The sequence below is a fragment of the Oryzias latipes genome, chromosome 15 (assembly GCF_053564925.1).
Source record: "Oryzias latipes strain Hd-rR chromosome 15, Olatipes_Hd-rR_3.1".
Classification (NCBI taxonomy): Eukaryota; Metazoa; Chordata; class Actinopteri; order Beloniformes; family Adrianichthyidae; genus Oryzias; species Oryzias latipes.
In genome coordinates this window covers 10,612,273-10,631,187 of record NC_136251.1, presented here as the reverse complement: position 1 = coordinate 10,631,187, position 18,915 = coordinate 10,612,273, and the positions used below count along the sequence as shown (strand labels likewise).

Below are 18,915 nucleotides of genomic sequence, written 5' to 3'. Positions count from 1 at the left end.
TGCTTATGGATATTGTCTGGCTCCAACATGATATAGTTAATGCAAAAAAAGGCAACTTAATTGACTTCATTTTGTTGGAGTCCTTTTCTCTGGATGGCGTCACACTCACTCGACCCAGTTCTCTTACACAGACAATGAGATTCAGACACAACATGATAATAACACCAGCATAATGTTTGCATGTGACGTTAAATCACAGACAATACATGAACACTGGACAAAGCTGTCAATCATCATAGACTAACGTGATCCTTTATGGCAGGTGTCCTTTCAAAAACATTTTTAACTACTGACAGCACCTGCTTTGTGACGCCTGATTTCAGGAGATGAGGTTTTGCAGTGGAATGGGAAGATGTTACCTGGAGCCACAATGAAGGAGGTTTATAACATCATTCTGGAGTCTCAAGCAGAGCCACAAGTTGAGCTGGTGGTGTCCAGGCCCATTGGGTAAGTCTGAATGAAAAACATTCTACCTGTGGTCCGAGCCAAATTCACCAAGTATTTGTGAAAACATAACCTCCAGGTCTCAGTTGATCTATTTCTGCGATGCTGAAATTAACCCTTGTTTGACCAGACAAAGGAGGCTATGAGTCACAGTTGGCTAATGTTCTAAGATGGAAAGGACTCTTGGATTCATATTGTGTGTTCTGGCCATGACAATAAAGGTGCATTTAAACTGCTAAAGTATCCAACCTTCATGTAGCATGGGGCTTACTAACCTTTGGCTTGTGGATCAGAACACAGTTAATAAAGTCTGACTGATGGACTTATCTCTGACTCTTTGTGTAGTTTAATGTGCCTTATAGTATGGTGCCCCCTAAATATTACCTAAGTTTGAAAATAGGCCATTCAGGATCTTTTTGCCATGAAGTTTTCTTACATTAGAGAAAATATCTCAGTTTTGAAAATTTTATATCAATAGCTAAAATACCTTTTTTTATATAGGAAAGTCTTTGAAACACCTCAAGTTTTTGCTGCTAAGCTGACCTGCTCTGTGCTTTCTTTCTTTAGACTTTGATGTTGAGTCATTGAGTTAATTCACATCTAAGACTGCCTCCATTCTCTGTTCAAGAGACCTGGTCCAAGAAACCTTCTGCAAATTGGCTCCACAGTTTTTCAACAATATGGTTGTAAACGTCAAGAAAAGGAATGAAAAGGAAAGACAGGGGCTTTGAGGACAACGAAATGTGTTCAATTAGATTTAAGCTTCTTTTGACTATAAATATTTCTGAGGAAATGTTAAAAAAAGCAATAGTTTTTTTAAAGGATTAAATTGAAAGATTTCTTTTTGAAATTAACAGCAAGTTTGTTTGAAATTATTTATAAATCATTTTATTTAAAGAAAAGCAAAAACTCACCATGACACTTTTAATTTTAAAACATCTTCAGGAGATGTGTTTTACAATTTATTAGTATTGCTTAAGAGTGTCAGTTTAATTCAGTTCACCGTGAACTTTGGGTGACAAATGCAGAAGGTATTTCCTATTTTGACATGTTGGCCTGAAAAGAGTGTGAAGACACGGTATATTTATGTATTAATTTCTCCCCCAACACTCGCGAAGGGTGTATAGAAAGTATCAGTAAGTAATCTGCTCTTTTTTTTATTAGGACCCCTTTATTCTTTCACTTCCTTGGAACTCATTTTGGCTTTGCTGGTGCCATTTTGTGTCCCATAATGAACTGATCGGATTATTTCGAACATCTGACCATGGGAGTACGCTCTGATCAGCCTACCTCTACTGTGTTCTTCAACAACAATAAATCACATTCACTTGATGGGACGCAGAATGGCTGCTGGGAAACATCCGTCATTCAAGCAATGCTTTTGCAGGCCTTTATGTTTCCCATGCAAAAAAAATCTGATGATCCTGATGTGAATTGCAGCACTTACTTACCACCCTGACAGTAACATTGGTGTTTGAATCTCAAGCTGTTTTAAACCTATTTAGGTTTCACATTTTAAACTTTTGATTTTTGCATTGAGCTCCAAGGCAACTGTGGTACACACTTATCAGTTTAACATATCAATGCAAGACCACCCAAAAAAATTCACACTAGCATCTGTTAATTTGTGCTTCCACCAGTTCTTATGCTGAGTGGCGGCGAGTCAAACCAATACTAAGACAACTCAAATAAGTTCAAATGTGTTTCTTTTTTTCAATTATACTGATAAGTGTTTCACAGATTGCCACGCTTTCTTTGAATCACATCCAATGTCTCAGTGGAGTCTGGTGTTTCCCATGGATAGTGATGGACAAGACAAGCTGGCGGTGTGGACAGGCCCGAGGCATTGGTTTCCCCCTCCCTGTATTTTTTTTTCCATCCCATAATCTAGCCTGCAGAAATGACTGAGTGTGAGATCCCTCCAATAATAAGAAAACACTCACATTTTCCCTTTGCTTCTCCATGTCTTTGCCCATATGAACAAGGTGTAATTTTCAGAACAGTGCAGAACTGTTTAACAGCTGCTTCATACCCTCATAATGACACCTATAGTTGCATCTGCTCAACACCGAGCTCATGAGAATGTCTAATCAGTCAACTACATAGCTGGACTTTCATGCATTTAGAGATGTAGACATGGTCAACATTGCTCACTAAGTTGGTGCTTTTGGTGAAGGCCTCCAATAGATGAAGGACTTAACCAGACATGCCAAAGATTAGATTAGATTAGATATGCTTTATTGTCATTGTCCGTTGTACAATGAGACTGAAGCATCATCACTACAATGAAATACAATATCAAACAAACTTGACGATGCTGTTGTTGTTGTGGGCTGGAGGTACACGAGTTGCAATTTTTGTCCAAACTCTCTGGGTGAAGATGCCTTGTTGATGCAAGCTCAAATAGCTGCTTTTTTAATAAAAGGAACTTTCTCACCAGTCTGGCAGATTATGTTCAAATAAATGTGGGACTTATCAACTTTATTTGGTTTGGATCTCTTTTACACTTGAGTCAAACCAAGAAGCTACACCCTCATTATCTTCCTTAAGGCTGGTGTGAACTCAAAAGTCACCATGTGACTGATCCATCTCTCTTTACATCATTGTAAAACTGCCTAACTTAACCTAGTAACATCAGAGGTGTTGCCACCTAAATAGCAAATGCTCTTTGACCTACCGTAACTCTTTAAAAGTTTAAAAGATCAGTTTGAATCAACTGATTCTGGCTGAGAGGCTTTGCATATCAGTTTTGCACCGATATGCAACAAATTACTTACATAAAGTGTTGCATTACAGCACAAAGCCTCTTTTCTTCACGACAGAATCAGCGGATTCATGTTAATTTCGTAGACAATTCACTACTGTAAAGTGTTGCGCAAGGCTGCTTTTTTAAGCTTCGAAATCTGCTGGAGATATATTAATTGGTTAGTCCTAAAACTGTCGCTTCATTTTGTCACTACACTACGTCTACTGATCACCCCTTTTTGTCCCCTTTTCTCTGGTTGCCAGAGTGGACAGTTTTTTCAGGACGTAGATCGATTTGTTGTCACTACATGAAAAGCATAGAACAAATTTTACCAAACACAACTGCAATTTTGAAAAGAAATGTCGCTGTGTGGGTCAGAGTTGTTTTGCACAGTAGTAACACGGCTCACTTTGGCTAACTTCTGCTCTTTGCTGCGAGAAAGTTAGTTTGTTTTCACACTGTACTGATCCACACCAGGACTCACTTGCAAGGGAAACCTTTAAAGTTCTCTCATCTGGTCTGTACCAGTTATAGTACCAGTGTTTTTAAGTTGCTTTTAACGTTAAAAATTAACCATTGGCAACAGCAGAATGAATGGTGCAGTGTGGTGTGGCTTAGACCAGGCCTTAGACCAGGCACACACACACACGCGCACACACTGAAGCAGGAGGGTTTGGGGAAGAGAAGGAGGGAGTTAAAATGGTGTGCCCTGTCTAGGCTACCCCACCTTGATGGGACTTAGCCTGGGTATATGATGATGATGACCAGTTATAGTCTAAACAGATTTGAAACATTTAAGCTCAAAGCACTGTTGGTTAAAATAAACTTTGACGTGGATCAAACCACTGGATGTTAAAGTGATAGAAATTGTACTGGAAACTGTTTTAAAAACTTGGTCCTCATAGCAGATGAGTCCCAGGATCACAAGATGAGAAGGGTTTTTTTTCTGTCAGCTAAGAGCCGCAAACTGAGGCTACAGTTCACAGTAGCTCTCCAAATGTATCAGGAAGAAGATAAAACCCGATCTGATCTTACAAGTCCAGATTCATACTGCAATAATAAACATAAAAATTTTAGCAAAAATCTTTATCAGTTCCCTACACCACTTTGCTTCGTAATCAAGTCTCTTGACCATGTCTACGGGTTTAAGTGCATTGACCAGCTGTTTTAAAAGTTGGTTAATTGGAGTTATCCTACTGGGCTTTGACACATCACGTATAGTTGGAGCACATAATCACAATTGCATATTTTGGTTCATTACAGAATTTGACTGAATTGCCTTGCACCATTTACCTAATATCCCTTCAGTCTCTCAGCCAAAATCAAGTCTTAAGTGGTTTGAAACAATTGACTGTAAATGAGAACTGGACTGAGTGAGTATGATGTCACCCATAGAAAATGACTTACTTCTGGTTCCAACTAAATGAAGTCAATTCAGGCACCATTTTTTCTCAATACGGATTCCTCCATGTTGGTTGATTCCAGTGTTGGGCAGCGGAGCCGTCATCAGTGTGTGAATGTGTGTGTGAATGGGTTTGTGACTGTAAAGCACTTTGAGGCCTTTGAGGAAGGTAGAAAAGCACTATAAAAGTACACACCATTTACCATTTCTATGGCAACCACTCTCACCAATCAGCAGTGAGCATGTTGGAAGTCATCACCCCTTCCACTTGAAACACGAAAACTGTCACTCAAAGGTTTCGGATGTTCACATGAGACCACATACTTTCTTGAGGCATCTGATTGGTCAGTTTATTACTTAAATAATATCATGAAAAAAAATGTAGGATCAGATGAAACATGAGGAAATAAACAATCAAAAAACAGAAAAGAACATGGATAAAAAGGTATCGGATAAAGAATGGTTATTCTGACCAATGCAATGACTGAGTAATGACTGTTTCATTATCTATAGAAGTCTATGGGATTTTGGCTCCCTGGAAACAGCGGGTACTTCCTGTTGGGAACGAGAGGTGGCAGGAGTCAGTCCAGTTCTGCACATATACAGTCAATGTTTGAGACACATTTAAGACAGCTTTGCCCAAACTCTGTGACAAAAAATTTTCATCACATTTAAATCAGTAATGATACCTGTGAGGCCCTGTGACGCATTCAAAGACACTGAAAACCCTTCAAGCATTTGATGATATGATCTGAAACTCACTCACAAATGCTTTGCACAATTTGACCCCATCATTTGGAACCCAGTGTCTCACATTTATCCACAGCACTTTGAGAGGTGCACTTAGTAAAAAGGGGCCTGTGAGTGTCTATATAAATCTGCATGCACGCCTGCTTGTTTGTTTTATTTCATATCCCAACACTAAATATTGAAAACAACTTCAAAAGGACTGATGCATTGTTACTGTGTCTTTTTCAGTGATATCCCGAGAATCCCCGACACGTCCCACCCTCCATTAGAATCTAGTAGGTATCTTGTTTGTTAACATCTGCATGTCTGTCAACATTTGGAAACTTGTCCTAAATAACTCCTCTACCCAATACCCAATAATTTGCTAAATCCCCCAATTTAAATGCAACTGGAAGGAAAACTGTTTGATTCCTAAGCCCCCTTTTGAACTTGGCAACTAACTACAATTATTAGGATAAAGCCACTACATCAAGAGTTCTTTTTTTTTTGGGTCAGAAAAGTTGATTTCTGTGAATCATGTCCATATACTCCATAAAGAATTTCAATATAGACATTCCTTGTCTTCTGCTGAGTTTGTGGCTTCTTTTGTCTCTATAGCAGGTTCCAGTTCTTTTGAGTCCCAGAAGATGGAGAGACCATCCTTAAATGTCCTGTCTCCCTCCAGTCCTGGGATGCTCCAAGATGCCCCCCAGTTCATGCCAGGGCGACTCTCAGTGAGTGTGTGGATCATCATCTCTCATGCCTTTGTTGAATAAAGCCTTAGTTTCTACATTTTTTGTGTTTATTTTTGTCCTAGGTGAAGCTGTGGTACGACAAAGCAGGTCACCAGCTAATAGTCAACGTGTTGCAGGCGGTCGAGCTTCCACTTCGACCTGACGGCCGGCCAAGAAGCCCCTACGTCAAAATGTACTTCCTCCCTGACCGCAGGTGGGACCCTGAATCCTCTTCTCCCAGAATACAGAGATTTCCATTCAAACTTGATTGAATTCACTTATAATATATCCGCCATTCAGTAATTCCTTCGACAAAAATTTGGAGGATAAAGGTATTTAAAGGTTGTTTCAAGAAGGACCTGGCTGCAGACAACAAGAAAATGCATAACTTCAGGTGGAAGTAGAAGTTTTGTTGTTTGTTTTTCTGTTTGACTATTTGATTTATTATTCAGGCAGTGATTGTAATGCAGCCTTTCCACAAATTTTACAAATGTCATATTGCAAGATGATCATGCAGTGGAACCCTTTTTTTTAAACGACTTACAATCTTGAAACGTACATGATGAATGAATCATAACAATATACATATATAAATAAACCCTTACAAAATTGTCATTTAAAACATATTCAGAATTGTTATACCTATAAGTAAAAGTTAAAAATAGGAATTAACAGTAAATGTTGTGGTTGTCAGTACAAAATAGAGTTTTAGAGGCCACGTTGAGCTTAAAATAGACAAAAACGGTGTTATAACTTTTAAAATTGACATTAACAAAAGTATGCAGAATTGTAAAAATATATATATATATATATATATATATTAAAGCCCTAAACCGGAAAAACATAACTGTTAGAGTTGCCAGTTAAAATAAAGTTTTTTTTAACCAAATGGGGGGACTTCTGGTTCTGGTCGATGATGTCTGCAGCCAGCCAAAAAGACTTCCCCCCTTTATCCCCGGCCATGTGATATTGTAAAAATAAAAAGTACGCCCTAAATCGATTCCCTTTGACTTTTGAAGTTCTTAAGCTACGTTCACACCAAACGCGATTTGCGCATCGGGGCGTCCAGTTTCAATGTTGAGTCGATGTACAGACGTGAACAGAGGTCCTCCGTGCAGCGTGGCGCCCTGTTGTTGGTGCCTTTTAAGTTGGCGAAGAATTGGCGAAGAAAGGCCATCGGCGGTTTCCCCGGCCGGTTGGCTGCCTCGGTCCCGTCGAGGCCTGACCAGAGCTCTTCTAGGGCCGGCGTTTGGGGGTGGGGGCCTGGGCTTGCTCCGGGGGGGGCCGGCGCTTTCTGGCTCCTCTCTCTCTGTGTGTGTGGGGGGGGGTGCTGGGCCTGGGGTGTCGGCGCCTCCGGGGGTGGGGCCCCTGGGCTGGGTGGGCCTGGCCCCCTTGCTGGGGGGGGGGCGGGGGACAGCTGTTTGACCACCGGGGGACAGTCTATCAGTTGTCCCAAACTTACCCCCTTCCTCATATAACCTCATAATAGGGTGAGGGGGTGGGGGGCTTAGCCTGCGATGAGCCTTGGGGGGGGGTTTACTAGGCAGTGGCCCCCCTCCTATGGTTGCCGTATGGAGTGGGCCCCCCCTCTTTCGGTTTTACTTGCACCTTAGACATGTAGGGCCCTTGGTAGGGGGGGTGCTTGGACATCACTGCCAGCAAGCAGCGGATGTCCTCCTAGCACCCTACCCGCCAATTTTAACCGCACCTTAGACATTTAGGGCCCCTTGGTGGGGAGGGTGAGGGGACGTCACTGTGAGTAATCAGGAGATGTCCCCTTAGTGCCCTACCCGCCAATTTTAACTGCACCCCCCTTAGTACACACACTCCTCCCCCCTCAATATATACATCCCAACATAAACACACACACATGCACACACACACCATCTCAAACACACATACACGCACACACATTTTGCAAGGAAGGTGGGACCTGGGTCCATCTGTCCCCTGCCTCTTCCCTGGTGGGGGGTGCGGGCCCCTTTGCAACGGCGGCCGTGTCCCCGGGGTGCCGGCTTCCTGGGCCCGGCGGTGCTCTCTCCGCGCGGTGGGGGAGTTCACATTACATCTGAGCCGGGGGTGTCTGGTCCCTGGGGGGTGGGTTCTGGTCCTTGCTCCTGAGTGCTGGACCCCGCCAAATTTCCAACTGTGGCCGAGCCTGGTCGGGCCATATTTATAACACCCCTTGTGGGCCCTCTTTTTTTCCCCGGGGTTCCCCCCTCCTGGGCGGGGGCGACGGGCCCCCTGCCTTGCTCCTCCCTGGACCAACCGTGGGCCGGGCGGATGGCTGCCTGGAGTGCGGAGCGGGTCTCCCTTGGGGGGTCCTGGCTCGTACCTGGGGTTGGGGCGGGGGGATGCCCGGAACTCCTGGGTGGTGGTGGGGTGCTCGTTTGGGGCTGTGGGCGTCCTTCTCCGGTGGGGCTCTGCGTTGGGTTCTCCCGGCGCGGCGGGGGGGCTGCTCTCCTGGTTGGGCTGGGGCGGCGCTCTCTTTCCCTCCGTGCTTCCCTGGCCTCTGGCTCTGGGGGCCTTGCGGCGGCCCTGCTGGCCCTGGGCTGGGTGGCGGGCTTGGTCGCCCGGGCGGCGGTTGTTCCCTGCCGGTTCCCGTGTGGCGTTGGGGGGATTCCGGCTGCCGCTGCTGCTGCGGTGGGGGTCTTGGGGTGGGGATGGCTGGGCACTCTCCCTCCTTCTTTTCACGTTCCACCATCCATTTTAGAAGAACATAAAACCTCACCTGAGCACTGGTGTTAGCTCAACACCAAAGATTTTCAGACATGATTGAAATTAATAAAGTTTGGCCTCAATTACAAAAGGGGTTTATTCAGACATACCTTTGGTTTGTCAGAAGATTAATAACCCCTCTTGTTAAAGCAAAATATGTCCAACACAAGAGGCCCTCAGCTCTCGTCTGTCTGCCCAGCTGTTGGACAGGACAAGTTAAAAAAAAAAAAAAAAAAAAAAAAAAAAAAAAAAAAGTTGGCGAAGAATTTGGTGAACAAATCAGTAACTTCGCTTTGGCAGCGTTGATGACACAATTAGAGTCCAAAACCAACCTGAAGAATCATTTGAGCGTTCATGATATTTTTTTGTGATTACTGACCCTCTTTCGAATAAATAAACCGAATCTCTCAATGTCATCCATGTCTTCCATGCGTGGACTGAATATGAGATACATTGACATCTCTTCCATGTAGCCATGTGGCACAGTAGCTCCTCCCACACACAGCAGAAGCGTCAAGTTTATGAACACGTTTTTTGGAAAATCATTCAGCAGCAAATTTGCTGCACTTCAAAACAGAAGAGGCAGACGCAAATTTGCCATTTAAATTGTATTCCATGTGAGCGCAGCCTTAAACCTCTGCCATGTTTTGACTGAAGCGCCACAGTAAACTCAAAATTTGCATGCCTCCATCAATGTGTGCAACAGTGACAAGAGCAAACGGAGAACAAAAGCGGTGAAGAAAACTTGCGAGCCCCGATGGAACCAGACCTTTGTCTACACTCACGTCCACCGGAGGGATTTCCGCAACCACATGCTGGAGCTGACTGTGTGGGACCAGCCCAGGTCACCTGAGGAGGACAGCACCTTCATGGGAGAGGTACAGCACACCCCTCCATACTCCTATCCATACGCTGCGTATCAATAACGTGGGATCACCGCTTTCACAGATCCTGATCGAGCTGGAAACGGCCTTGCTTGACGATAAGCCCCACTGGTATCCCCTCCAAACTCACGATGTCTCGTCCATCCCGCTGCCCCGCCCCTCTCCTTTCCTGCCCAGACGACACCCACAGTCGGACGCCCCTGGAAAGAAGCTGCAGCGTAAGTGTGAGCCTGTGAAGGCCTGGAGCTGTGTGGATTTGTGCGTCAGCTGTGTCGCATGTGTGTCTGTCGTCGTTGAAGGAGAAAGAAAAGAGTTTAACGCGTATGTCCATGTTTATGTCTGCTCACACGATCCTTCCTGTCCTGAGCCGGGATGTGTGAACGTGGGTGTGCTGTGTACATATATTTGTGTGTGTCTGTGTATTTATGAATGTTTAGGTTCCCAGCGTGTAACAGAGCCTGAATTTGACGAGCGTGCGGCCGTGCTGTATAAAGGTGGGTGACACAAGTCTTAAAGCACTCATTTTTGGTGGTATTTGTGTTTATGTACTGATTTGTTTTCATTGAAAAGAATCAAAAGAAACATTATTTAAAAGTTAATTTTAATAATTTTGTTGATAACAAAAAAAATTTGCTGTGAGATTCTGTTTTGGGCTAGAAGTAAAAATTTAGATTTTCTTTTACTTACTTTAACTGCTCTTTTTAAAATCTGTTAATTGCAGAAATAAAGATAAATTACAAAGATAACCCAGAGTTTGCTTTTTGAACTAAAATATTTGGAATCAATCACATATCTTCACCTTCTAAAATAATAATAGATATTTTTTTTTATTTGGGAATTTTATTTTGAAATAAGTAAGGGTTAATGGCCGACGAAGTGTGCGGTTACTACTTTTTAACGCACGCCGTGGAAGCCTGAACTTCCGCGAAGTGCGTTAAAAAGTAGTAACCGCACACTTCGAAGGCCATTAACCCGCTTATACCATGGTCACTTACAAAAGCAATACATATTAACCAGGTTTTAGTCCTTAATTCTTGTTTTTTTTTCCGATTTGTATCACTTTTCTCATAAACAGCGTACTATATGTTACGTGATGCGGCGCATCGCGCCGCATCACGTAACATATAGTCCGCGTCGCGCAGCACCACCGCTGCAGTTAAGATTCGGCGATATATATATGCTGATCGTCCCGATGGGTTGAATAAAGCATCAATTCAGAGGGAAAGTTAATCGCTTACCGCTTGTTTTTGCCCCGATGATGAAGCAAAAGGTTGTTTTACAGAAGCCGGCGCAGTGATACAAATCATTTAAGCTAGCCGACCGGAACTTCTTTTTTCACCGTGCGGTTATCAGGTTTTAACGCATACCCAGCAGCCAATCAGAATCGAGTATTCAACCGGACCATGGTATAAAATGCAATAACTTTGATTTTAATGTCAAAATTCAAACTGTTTTTCTGAAGATCTTTATTTGATTTATGATTCCGTCTTAAGAATTATAGGTTTTGAGAGTTACTTTGAGGAAATAAAGTAAAACAATAAGTTGTAATTGCAATTTGATTTTTAAAATATCTGTATTTTAATTTTTTCAGAACTCTAAACTTTTCTTTTTAAAGCTTTACTTTAATGTTACAGTTTTAAACCGATTTTTAAAACATGACTTAAATCTGAAACTGCAATGGCTTTACATTCTGTCCAAGTGTTTTCAGCCATTTTCTTTTTTTTTTAGTGTAGAACACGAATGAGAAGATCCAGACTGGACTGCAATGTTTATTGCTATTAATTTCACTTACAACAAAGAACAGGCAGATGACATAAACAGAGCTAAAGGAAGAAACTTTTCCCAAAAAAACCCTTACATTTAGGCTTTAAAGACAAACAAATTATCCATAACTATCCATACATTTTCAGATTAGATGTAGCTAAGTTGTTTCTTTTACCTCTTCCTCCTTGGAGTCATCTCGAGAAGGCACAGACTGTCTTAATGCTAAAGCCCACTCTGGCTTTGTCATGGTTGCAGCAAAATCCAAATAGCATTGTAAAGAAATCTCAAAACCACATCAATAAGAGTTGTAAGGCTTCTGTGAGCTGGAGGTCGACACAGAAACTTATCAAACTGTTGTGTTGTGTGAAAAACATAAAGGAAATAAATTGAAGCTAAAAAAATTGGGGGATTTTGCATAAATTTGACAAATTATGTACATGAAGAATTTTATCTTGACCCTAAAACTTTCCATATTGTTGCTGTGCATCCTAGTGAGAAACAGGTATTTCGGACTTGCTGCTTTAAAACCTATTCTAAACTTTTTAAATAAACGTTAAATTGAAATTTCATTTTAAACAAAGAAACCCTCAAATTAAAAGATAGGGCTGTGTTTTAAGAACGTCTCCTTCTCTGGACTTTGTGTCAGACTTTGCATGATTGTGCGGATTTCTTCTGATTGTGTCTTTGTTTTTCTGGCCTGCAGCGGAAGGGCGGGGCAGGGAGAGGCAGCGGGAATCCTCATCCACCCTGGAGGTGCCCGAGCAGCAGCGGACGCCCTCCCATCACATACGCTCCCGCTCCGTCTCTCCACGCCGGGAAGAACAGGGGCGCAACCGATCACGGGCACCCAACGTTCCTACGCAGAGGTCGGGGATGACGATTTTTTTTTCTGCTTCTTACATAGTTTCAGTTTGAGCCAACGTTTTTTTTTTTTTTTTTAACCATAATACGTTGGTAACATTCCCCAATTCTTTCTGGTGAGAAAACAGGTGATTTGAAAGAGGAAAAAGAAAGATGCAAGAATGGACATGAGGGGTTAGCGTAGGGAAGTAGCTATCTCTGCAAGAGGCAGGCTCCAAGGTGCCTGACCAAAACCCCAACATATCTTTCTGTTTGGCTTTCAGGAGTCTGGACGATGAGCTTTCCCACAATCGCCGTACTCACTCCCCGACCCGTTACCGTGACCCCGCAAGAGGCCGCTACCAGGAGGAGGAGTACCTGGATGACAGGTGTGTGTCAGTGTTTGAGAAATATGATGTCTTTGAGCTTTCTGGTGCAGAACAGCTTTCCTGCAAATGTGTTTTTTTTTTAGGAGGGTGAGTCCTCGTCTTTAGACTGGCTTTAGTGTGTGGGTGAACATTTTTAGTTGTCCGCATCATGTTATCATAGCGTTTTCTTCTTCAGGGCAGCAAAACGCCTTCTAGAACAACCTTTGAAGTCCAGTTACCCTGAAGAACAGAATTTAGTAGACAAGCCTTATTTTCCACTTCCCCTGCTTTTAATTTGAAATTTTCTTTTGTCAAGTTCCCTGTATTGTAGAAGTGTTTGGTGCTGTAGCTGAAAAACTCAAACAAAACCAAAAAACCCTGCATGAATGAGACTTTGAGAGTGGATGTGGACATGAGTGACAGATTCTCTTTCCTGTTCACCCTTTTCTTCCCCTTTGCTCTTCTGGTTTTATGATTATTGTTGATTTCCTCATGTTTCATCCATCCCCATGGTGACCACAGTGAGGTCTTCATGATCCACCTATCAATGCGAGGCAAAAGTGCCGAGTGTCTGCACACCAGGTAAACTGGCCAGTCATCACATGTTGCTTTTGAGTGAGGTGAAGTTCAACTTTTGTCTCAGTTATTGAAAAATCATACGTACAAAAACAACTGCAACTGCACATGTCAGTATTAGTAGGAACACACAATAATTGCAAAGACAGTAGAAACATTTGTTAGATTAATGCTCTCTTGCCATTCTGCATTTTGACCACAAGGGGGCAGTAGAGGCTTTAGGATTACCAGACTTAACGCTTTCAAGGAAAAATATATCAACCAGTAAGAGCTTTATATTTGAAATATGTGCGATGTGTTCTCCATTACAGTCCCACATTTTTAAACACTTCCTGGACAAAATGCATGGCACACATATGTACTGCAGCTAAATCCACATGGGTTTTAGGTGTCTTTGTGATCACTGCCTTAGCGGTAAGTCGCAGTCTTGAGAACACAGCTGTGTGTTTCCTTTGCTGTACACGAGGTTCCCTTGTACACAGAGACATTTTTGATGGAGGAAGGTGTTTTTGTGTGACTGTGGAGGTGAGTGTTAGCTTCTCCTGCTTCCATGTTTGTGGCCTTGTTTTTTCTGTTTGCTTACACTGCAAAAACGTAGAAAATGATTTGCTTTTTCTCCCTTTCCGCCTAGATATAAGACCAAATCCTCAAATGCAGTTTTTTTTTCGTTCAAATCAAACATTTCTAACATTAGAGCCCAAAACAATTGAAGCAGCAATACATAAACTTGTCCTTCAGTCAGCCGTTGTTGGGACAATATGTGTTGTATTACCATGCAGGACAAATGTAAATAAAAACTGTAAAAACCTTAAAATTCAATCTTAAACTTAATTGATTGAAGTTTTGTTTTTCATATCCTTCTAGCAATCAGCCAGTATAAAGCATAAAATGTTTACACACATTTAAAAATGTTAAACAACAATAACACAGGGGGTCAATCCAGAATTAAAGGACATTTGGGCTTCAAAATTCATGAAAAGTAAGCTTTTTACTTTTCTGATTTTCTGCTAAATATTCATCAAAAATTGTTAATGAACAGTCAAGGCTTGATTAGCTCAGCCTACAGATTAATGTTGCTATTTTTAATTACATCTACATTATTAGGTAAATAAATACATATAAAATGCTCTTATTCTGATTATATGCATAGCAGGGTTATTTATTTATGTTGAATGCTGTGGGATACGCATTCCATTGAAAGTAATTATCCATCCATCCATTTTCCTAACTCGCTCTATATCCATTTCATGCTCACAGGGTTGGCGGAGCCTGTCTCAGCTACTCTTGGGCAATGGCGGGGTACACGCTGTCACAGGGCCACACAATTACTCCCACACACACACATACCCAGGGACAATTTAGAGTAACCAGTTAACCTATGAAGCATGTTTTTGGACTGTTGGAGGAAGCCGGAGTGCTCTGACAAAACCCACACATCCATGGGGAGAACATGCAAACTCCACAAAGAAAGGTCCAAGCTGGGATTCGAACCAGGACCTTCTCGCAGTGAGGCGAGAGAGCTAACATCTGTGCTGATGTTCTATTATTTGAAATATTTTTTGTGTTTTTTTTAAACAAATATTCCCACCATTACAAGAGACAGCTATGAAAGAATTAATACACAAACTTTATTTTTTTATTTAATTAACCATTTTATTAAAAATGTAACTTATTTGTTTTTTTAAAAACTATTTATAAAGCTTTCTTTTCTCTCAGTTTTTGTAGATTTTGTTTAAAGATAGTATTTTGTATGTAGATTATTTAAATTTACAATTTGTAAAATGTATTCTGATTCTGGAATGACCCACAACGTGTGACAAATGTTCGATGTGACCAAGTCATCGTAGAGGTCAACTCAATAACCTAAAAACTATTCAAAACTCCACCGTCAACTCCAAGCTACGATTCAGAGAAGCTCACATTCAGATTTGGAGTCAGAAACATCATTTAGAGAGCTGGAAGCTCTAAATACCAAACGTGCATTTTCTTACTGAATCATGTTGTGCTGTGTGACCCTGACAAACGTTTGTATGCGTAAAGCAATGGTTCTCCTTTCTGATAGTTTTACTCAAACATTCATTCATGAGCATTTCAACAAGACCAGAAATTGGTCCATTTTTTTAATATCCATTTTAAGCACACGCAAAAAATATAGTAAAACACACACTAAAAGTTCACAATGTTACTAAAAAATGCAGCTAGTGAAATCAGCAGTTAGGTTGATAGCCATCTGTTTTATGTGTTTCTTGTCTTTGTTCTACAAGTCCTCTGGCTAAAATGTTTTTTTCTCCTCCTTTTGCCCAGTCCTGCTGTCTTCTACATGTGTCTGTTGCATGCATGCTGACACCAGCAGAGCTTCTAGATTTATTGGAAAACTAAGAGTCTGCTTTTGTAAATAGAATCCACAATGTGACTAAAAGGTAAGTTTTCAGGTTCAGTGTGCCTCAAATAAATAAAATATGAAAGATGTTTATGAGTCTGTCATTTCACTTTTTCTTAAGAAAGTTATTTTCCAAAAGAGCTTAGGAAAATATGTTAGTATCAACTGGAATTGGGTGTTTTATTTCTCAAAGTCCAAATTTTTAGACATTGAGAATATACTAACAACTAAAACAAATTTAGACTTTGAAATGTTGGAGTTAGAGTTTATATTTGACTTTGTTAATCCACAAAGTCATAAATTAGGGATATCTGCGTAAATATTACCTTTAACCAAAAAGTTGATGGGTAAATAAAGTGACTATTTCTAATTTCTAAAACACGTGCAGCCAGTGCTGAACTTTTTTCTTAGCCATACTTGTTTTAAATGCGGAATATACGTGGCTTAATATAGCCACTCTTAAGATATTGCCACTTGGTAACCATTCCTGTCTCTACAATTACCCCTTCAAACACGTGCAACCAACAACAAAATGTAGCCTTGAACGTACTTTAAAAAGGTGCAGGCAATGTGGCAATGTGCATCTTGGCTGAACGTATTACGTGGATATCAAAAACTTCCACCATTTGTTCGATTCACATATATATATGTGTAGAAAACATCTGCCGACAGTTTTAAGGATAAGTCCTTGAATGTGTATTACATTAAAACATTTATTAAAAACTATGCATGATATCCCTTAACCAAAATCATACATTCGATCCAGGGCTCAGATGAAAGTATGAATTTTCTATAAAAAAATAAAATAAATTTCTGCAAATTCTCCCACTTAAAAAGATGAGAGAGGCCTGTAATTTTCATCATAGGTATACCTCAAGTAAATTAAGGTGGAAAAAAGTATTTTGTCACCTACAAACAAGCCAGATTTCTGGCTCTCAAAGACCTGTAACTTCTTCTGTAAGAAGATCCTCTGTCCTCCACTCGTTATCTGTATTTATGGCTCCTGTTTGAATTGGGTCTCTATATAAAAGACACCTTTCCACAACCTCAAACAGTCACACTACAAAGTCCACTATGGCCAAGACCAAAGAGCTGTCTAAGGACACCAGAAACAAAACTGTTGACCTGCACCAGACTGGGAAGACTGAATCTGCAATAGTAAGCAGCTTGGTGTGAAGAAATCCAATGTGGGAGCAATTTTTAGGAAATGGAAGACATACAAGACCACTAATAAACTCCCTCCATCTGGGGCTCCACGCAAGATCTCACCCCGTGGGGTCAAAATGATCACAAGAAAGCAAAAATTCCCAGAACCACACGGGGGGACCTAGTGAATGACCTGCAGAGAACTGGGACCAAAGTCACAAAAAGAGTTCTTTTTGGTTAGAACTCTAATCTACTCAGGAGGAAGAATGCTGAGTTGCATCCAAAGAACACTGTAAAGCATGTCGGTGGAAATACTTTGGGACTGTTTTACGGTAAAAAGGGGCCCAGGGCGTCTGATCCCTGTAAAGGACTTCAGATTTTGAGTGAAAACCTTACATCAGCAAGGGCATTGAAGATGAAACTTGGCTGGGTCTTTCAACATGACTACCATCCCAAACACACTGCGTTGGAAGCATTTCAAGATCCTGGAGTGGCCTAGCCAGTCTCTCGATCTCTCTGTAGCCTGGTAATAGCCCCAAAGGATCATTGCTCTAGAGGAGATCTGCATGGAGGAATGGGCCAAAATAGCTGCAACAGTTTGTGAAAACCTTGTAATGACATTCAGAAAACAATTGACTGCTCATTACCAACAAAGAATATATAACAAAGTAATGGTTCAAACTTGTTATTGACCAAATACTTATTTTCCACTATAATTTACAAATACATAATTTACAAAAACATCAGACAATGTGATTTTCTGGATATTTTTTCCTAATTTAGTCTTTCATTGTTAAGGTGTGCCTATGATTTAAAATTGCAGGCATTACCCATATATATATATATAGTATACATATAATTTTGTATGTATAAATATAGATGTAAGAAAACCCAGTAGATTATGTTAAAAAAAATTAGTAATCTTTTGAGGCATACGGAGCCTTTGGACAGTGTCCTGGGGACATTTCTCAGTCTGTGTACGATTTGTGATTAAAACACAAAAGCTGATGATACTTTATAAGTATTCAGTAAGTATTGAACAGGGATTTAAGGGGTAGCTTGCATGCTCATTGGCTCCACGCTTGTGTGAATGTGAAGGAGTGAAAATGGTCGTGACGCGATGTCGTCGCTCAGCATCATCCAATATCACCTGTGAGACGCCTCTTTGGTAAGACACACATATGCAGACGGGCAAATGGATAAAGATATTCATGAAGTTGATTATCGCAAACAATGAAAGAATAACAGTTTTAACTTTACTTTATCTTCATGAGAATCATAACAACTTAGCAGCACTCCAGTCATGCATTGCTTCACAAACTAACACTGAGATTTTGGGAATCTAACCAAACTTTCTGTTTAATTTTTTTTCCTGTTTGTCCATTGTTTTCCTTTGTTTCTGTCCTCTCCTGCTCTCCTCTTCCTGTCCTCTGTCTCTTCCTCCATTGGGTGGCATGTATTTCTATGGGGCGTCTAGTGATCTTCAGCCTTCTCTGGACAGGGTTAAGAGCGCTAGCACCAACTGTCTGACTCCAGACAAACATGCACCCTCTCCAAAGAATGAAAGGTACCAGTTACTGTGACCATATCCTTCCTGTAGTCCTCCGGTAGGAGATAACTCTGGTTTCTATAGTACCTTTTTTTCTGAACAATCCCATTCAAGCTAAAGAAAAGACTTTCCCTCAGCATTCTATCTCTAGTAGCATTTCGTGTGTACTCTTCCTTTAATGTCTAAAACGCTTCAAAGTAAGGTAGCTATCACAAGGACTATCCTTGGCACGTGCATGAAATTATAGTCAGTAGTGTACGTAGTGTGCGCCTGCCACTACTTTAAGGACGGCTGCACAGGAAGTCGCCAAGTTGAAAAATGTACCTAACTATTAAACAAAATTTCGACAATTCCCCGAATTCAGCCTTTCTTGAACTTCCCAGTGGATCTTTTCACCTCCTTGGTTATCCCGATGTGAACATAGAGTTACTGTAATCATGCAACAGGCTTACTTCAGTTTGCCTCGATATACGGGTGTAACAAGTACGACTTAATCTAAGAATTTATTTATATCCCTGCAATTCAACCAGATTGATTTGTCTGAGGCAAGTTGTTCATTGACCTATTTCATTATAAAACCGTTTAAAAATGAAATTAATCTTTTATATCAATATTGGAAAATACACTGGTTGAAT

General features: G+C 41.1%; 1 protein-coding gene across 7 annotated transcripts in view; it reads left to right on the top strand.

Moving 5' to 3' along the window:
• rims1a (regulating synaptic membrane exocytosis 1a) overlaps positions 1-18,915 on the top strand; it is a 130,747-nt gene that overhangs the window by 78,311 nt on the left and 33,521 nt on the right. For 4 of the 7 annotated variants that reach the window (XM_078931699.1, XM_023963215.2, XM_023963212.2 and 1 more), the window contains exons 10-21: positions 324-447; positions 1,563-1,580; positions 5,571-5,617; positions 5,940-6,055; positions 6,139-6,269; positions 9,480-9,651; positions 9,722-9,875; positions 10,095-10,151; positions 12,125-12,287; positions 12,546-12,650; positions 13,152-13,211; positions 18,209-18,298. In XM_078931699.1, the coding sequence (XP_078787825.1) occupies positions 324-447; positions 1,563-1,580; positions 5,571-5,617; positions 5,940-6,055; positions 6,139-6,269; positions 9,480-9,651; positions 9,722-9,875; positions 10,095-10,151; positions 12,125-12,287; positions 12,546-12,650; positions 13,152-13,211; positions 18,209-18,298 (1,237 nt within the window). The remainder of the gene's footprint in view (positions 1-323; positions 448-1,562; positions 1,581-5,570; positions 5,618-5,939; positions 6,056-6,138; positions 6,270-9,479; positions 9,652-9,721; positions 9,876-10,094; positions 10,152-12,124; positions 12,288-12,545; positions 12,651-13,151; positions 13,212-18,208; positions 18,299-18,915) is intronic. The other 3 variants (XM_078931700.1, XM_023963227.2, XM_078931701.1) reach the window with 3 other exon arrangements.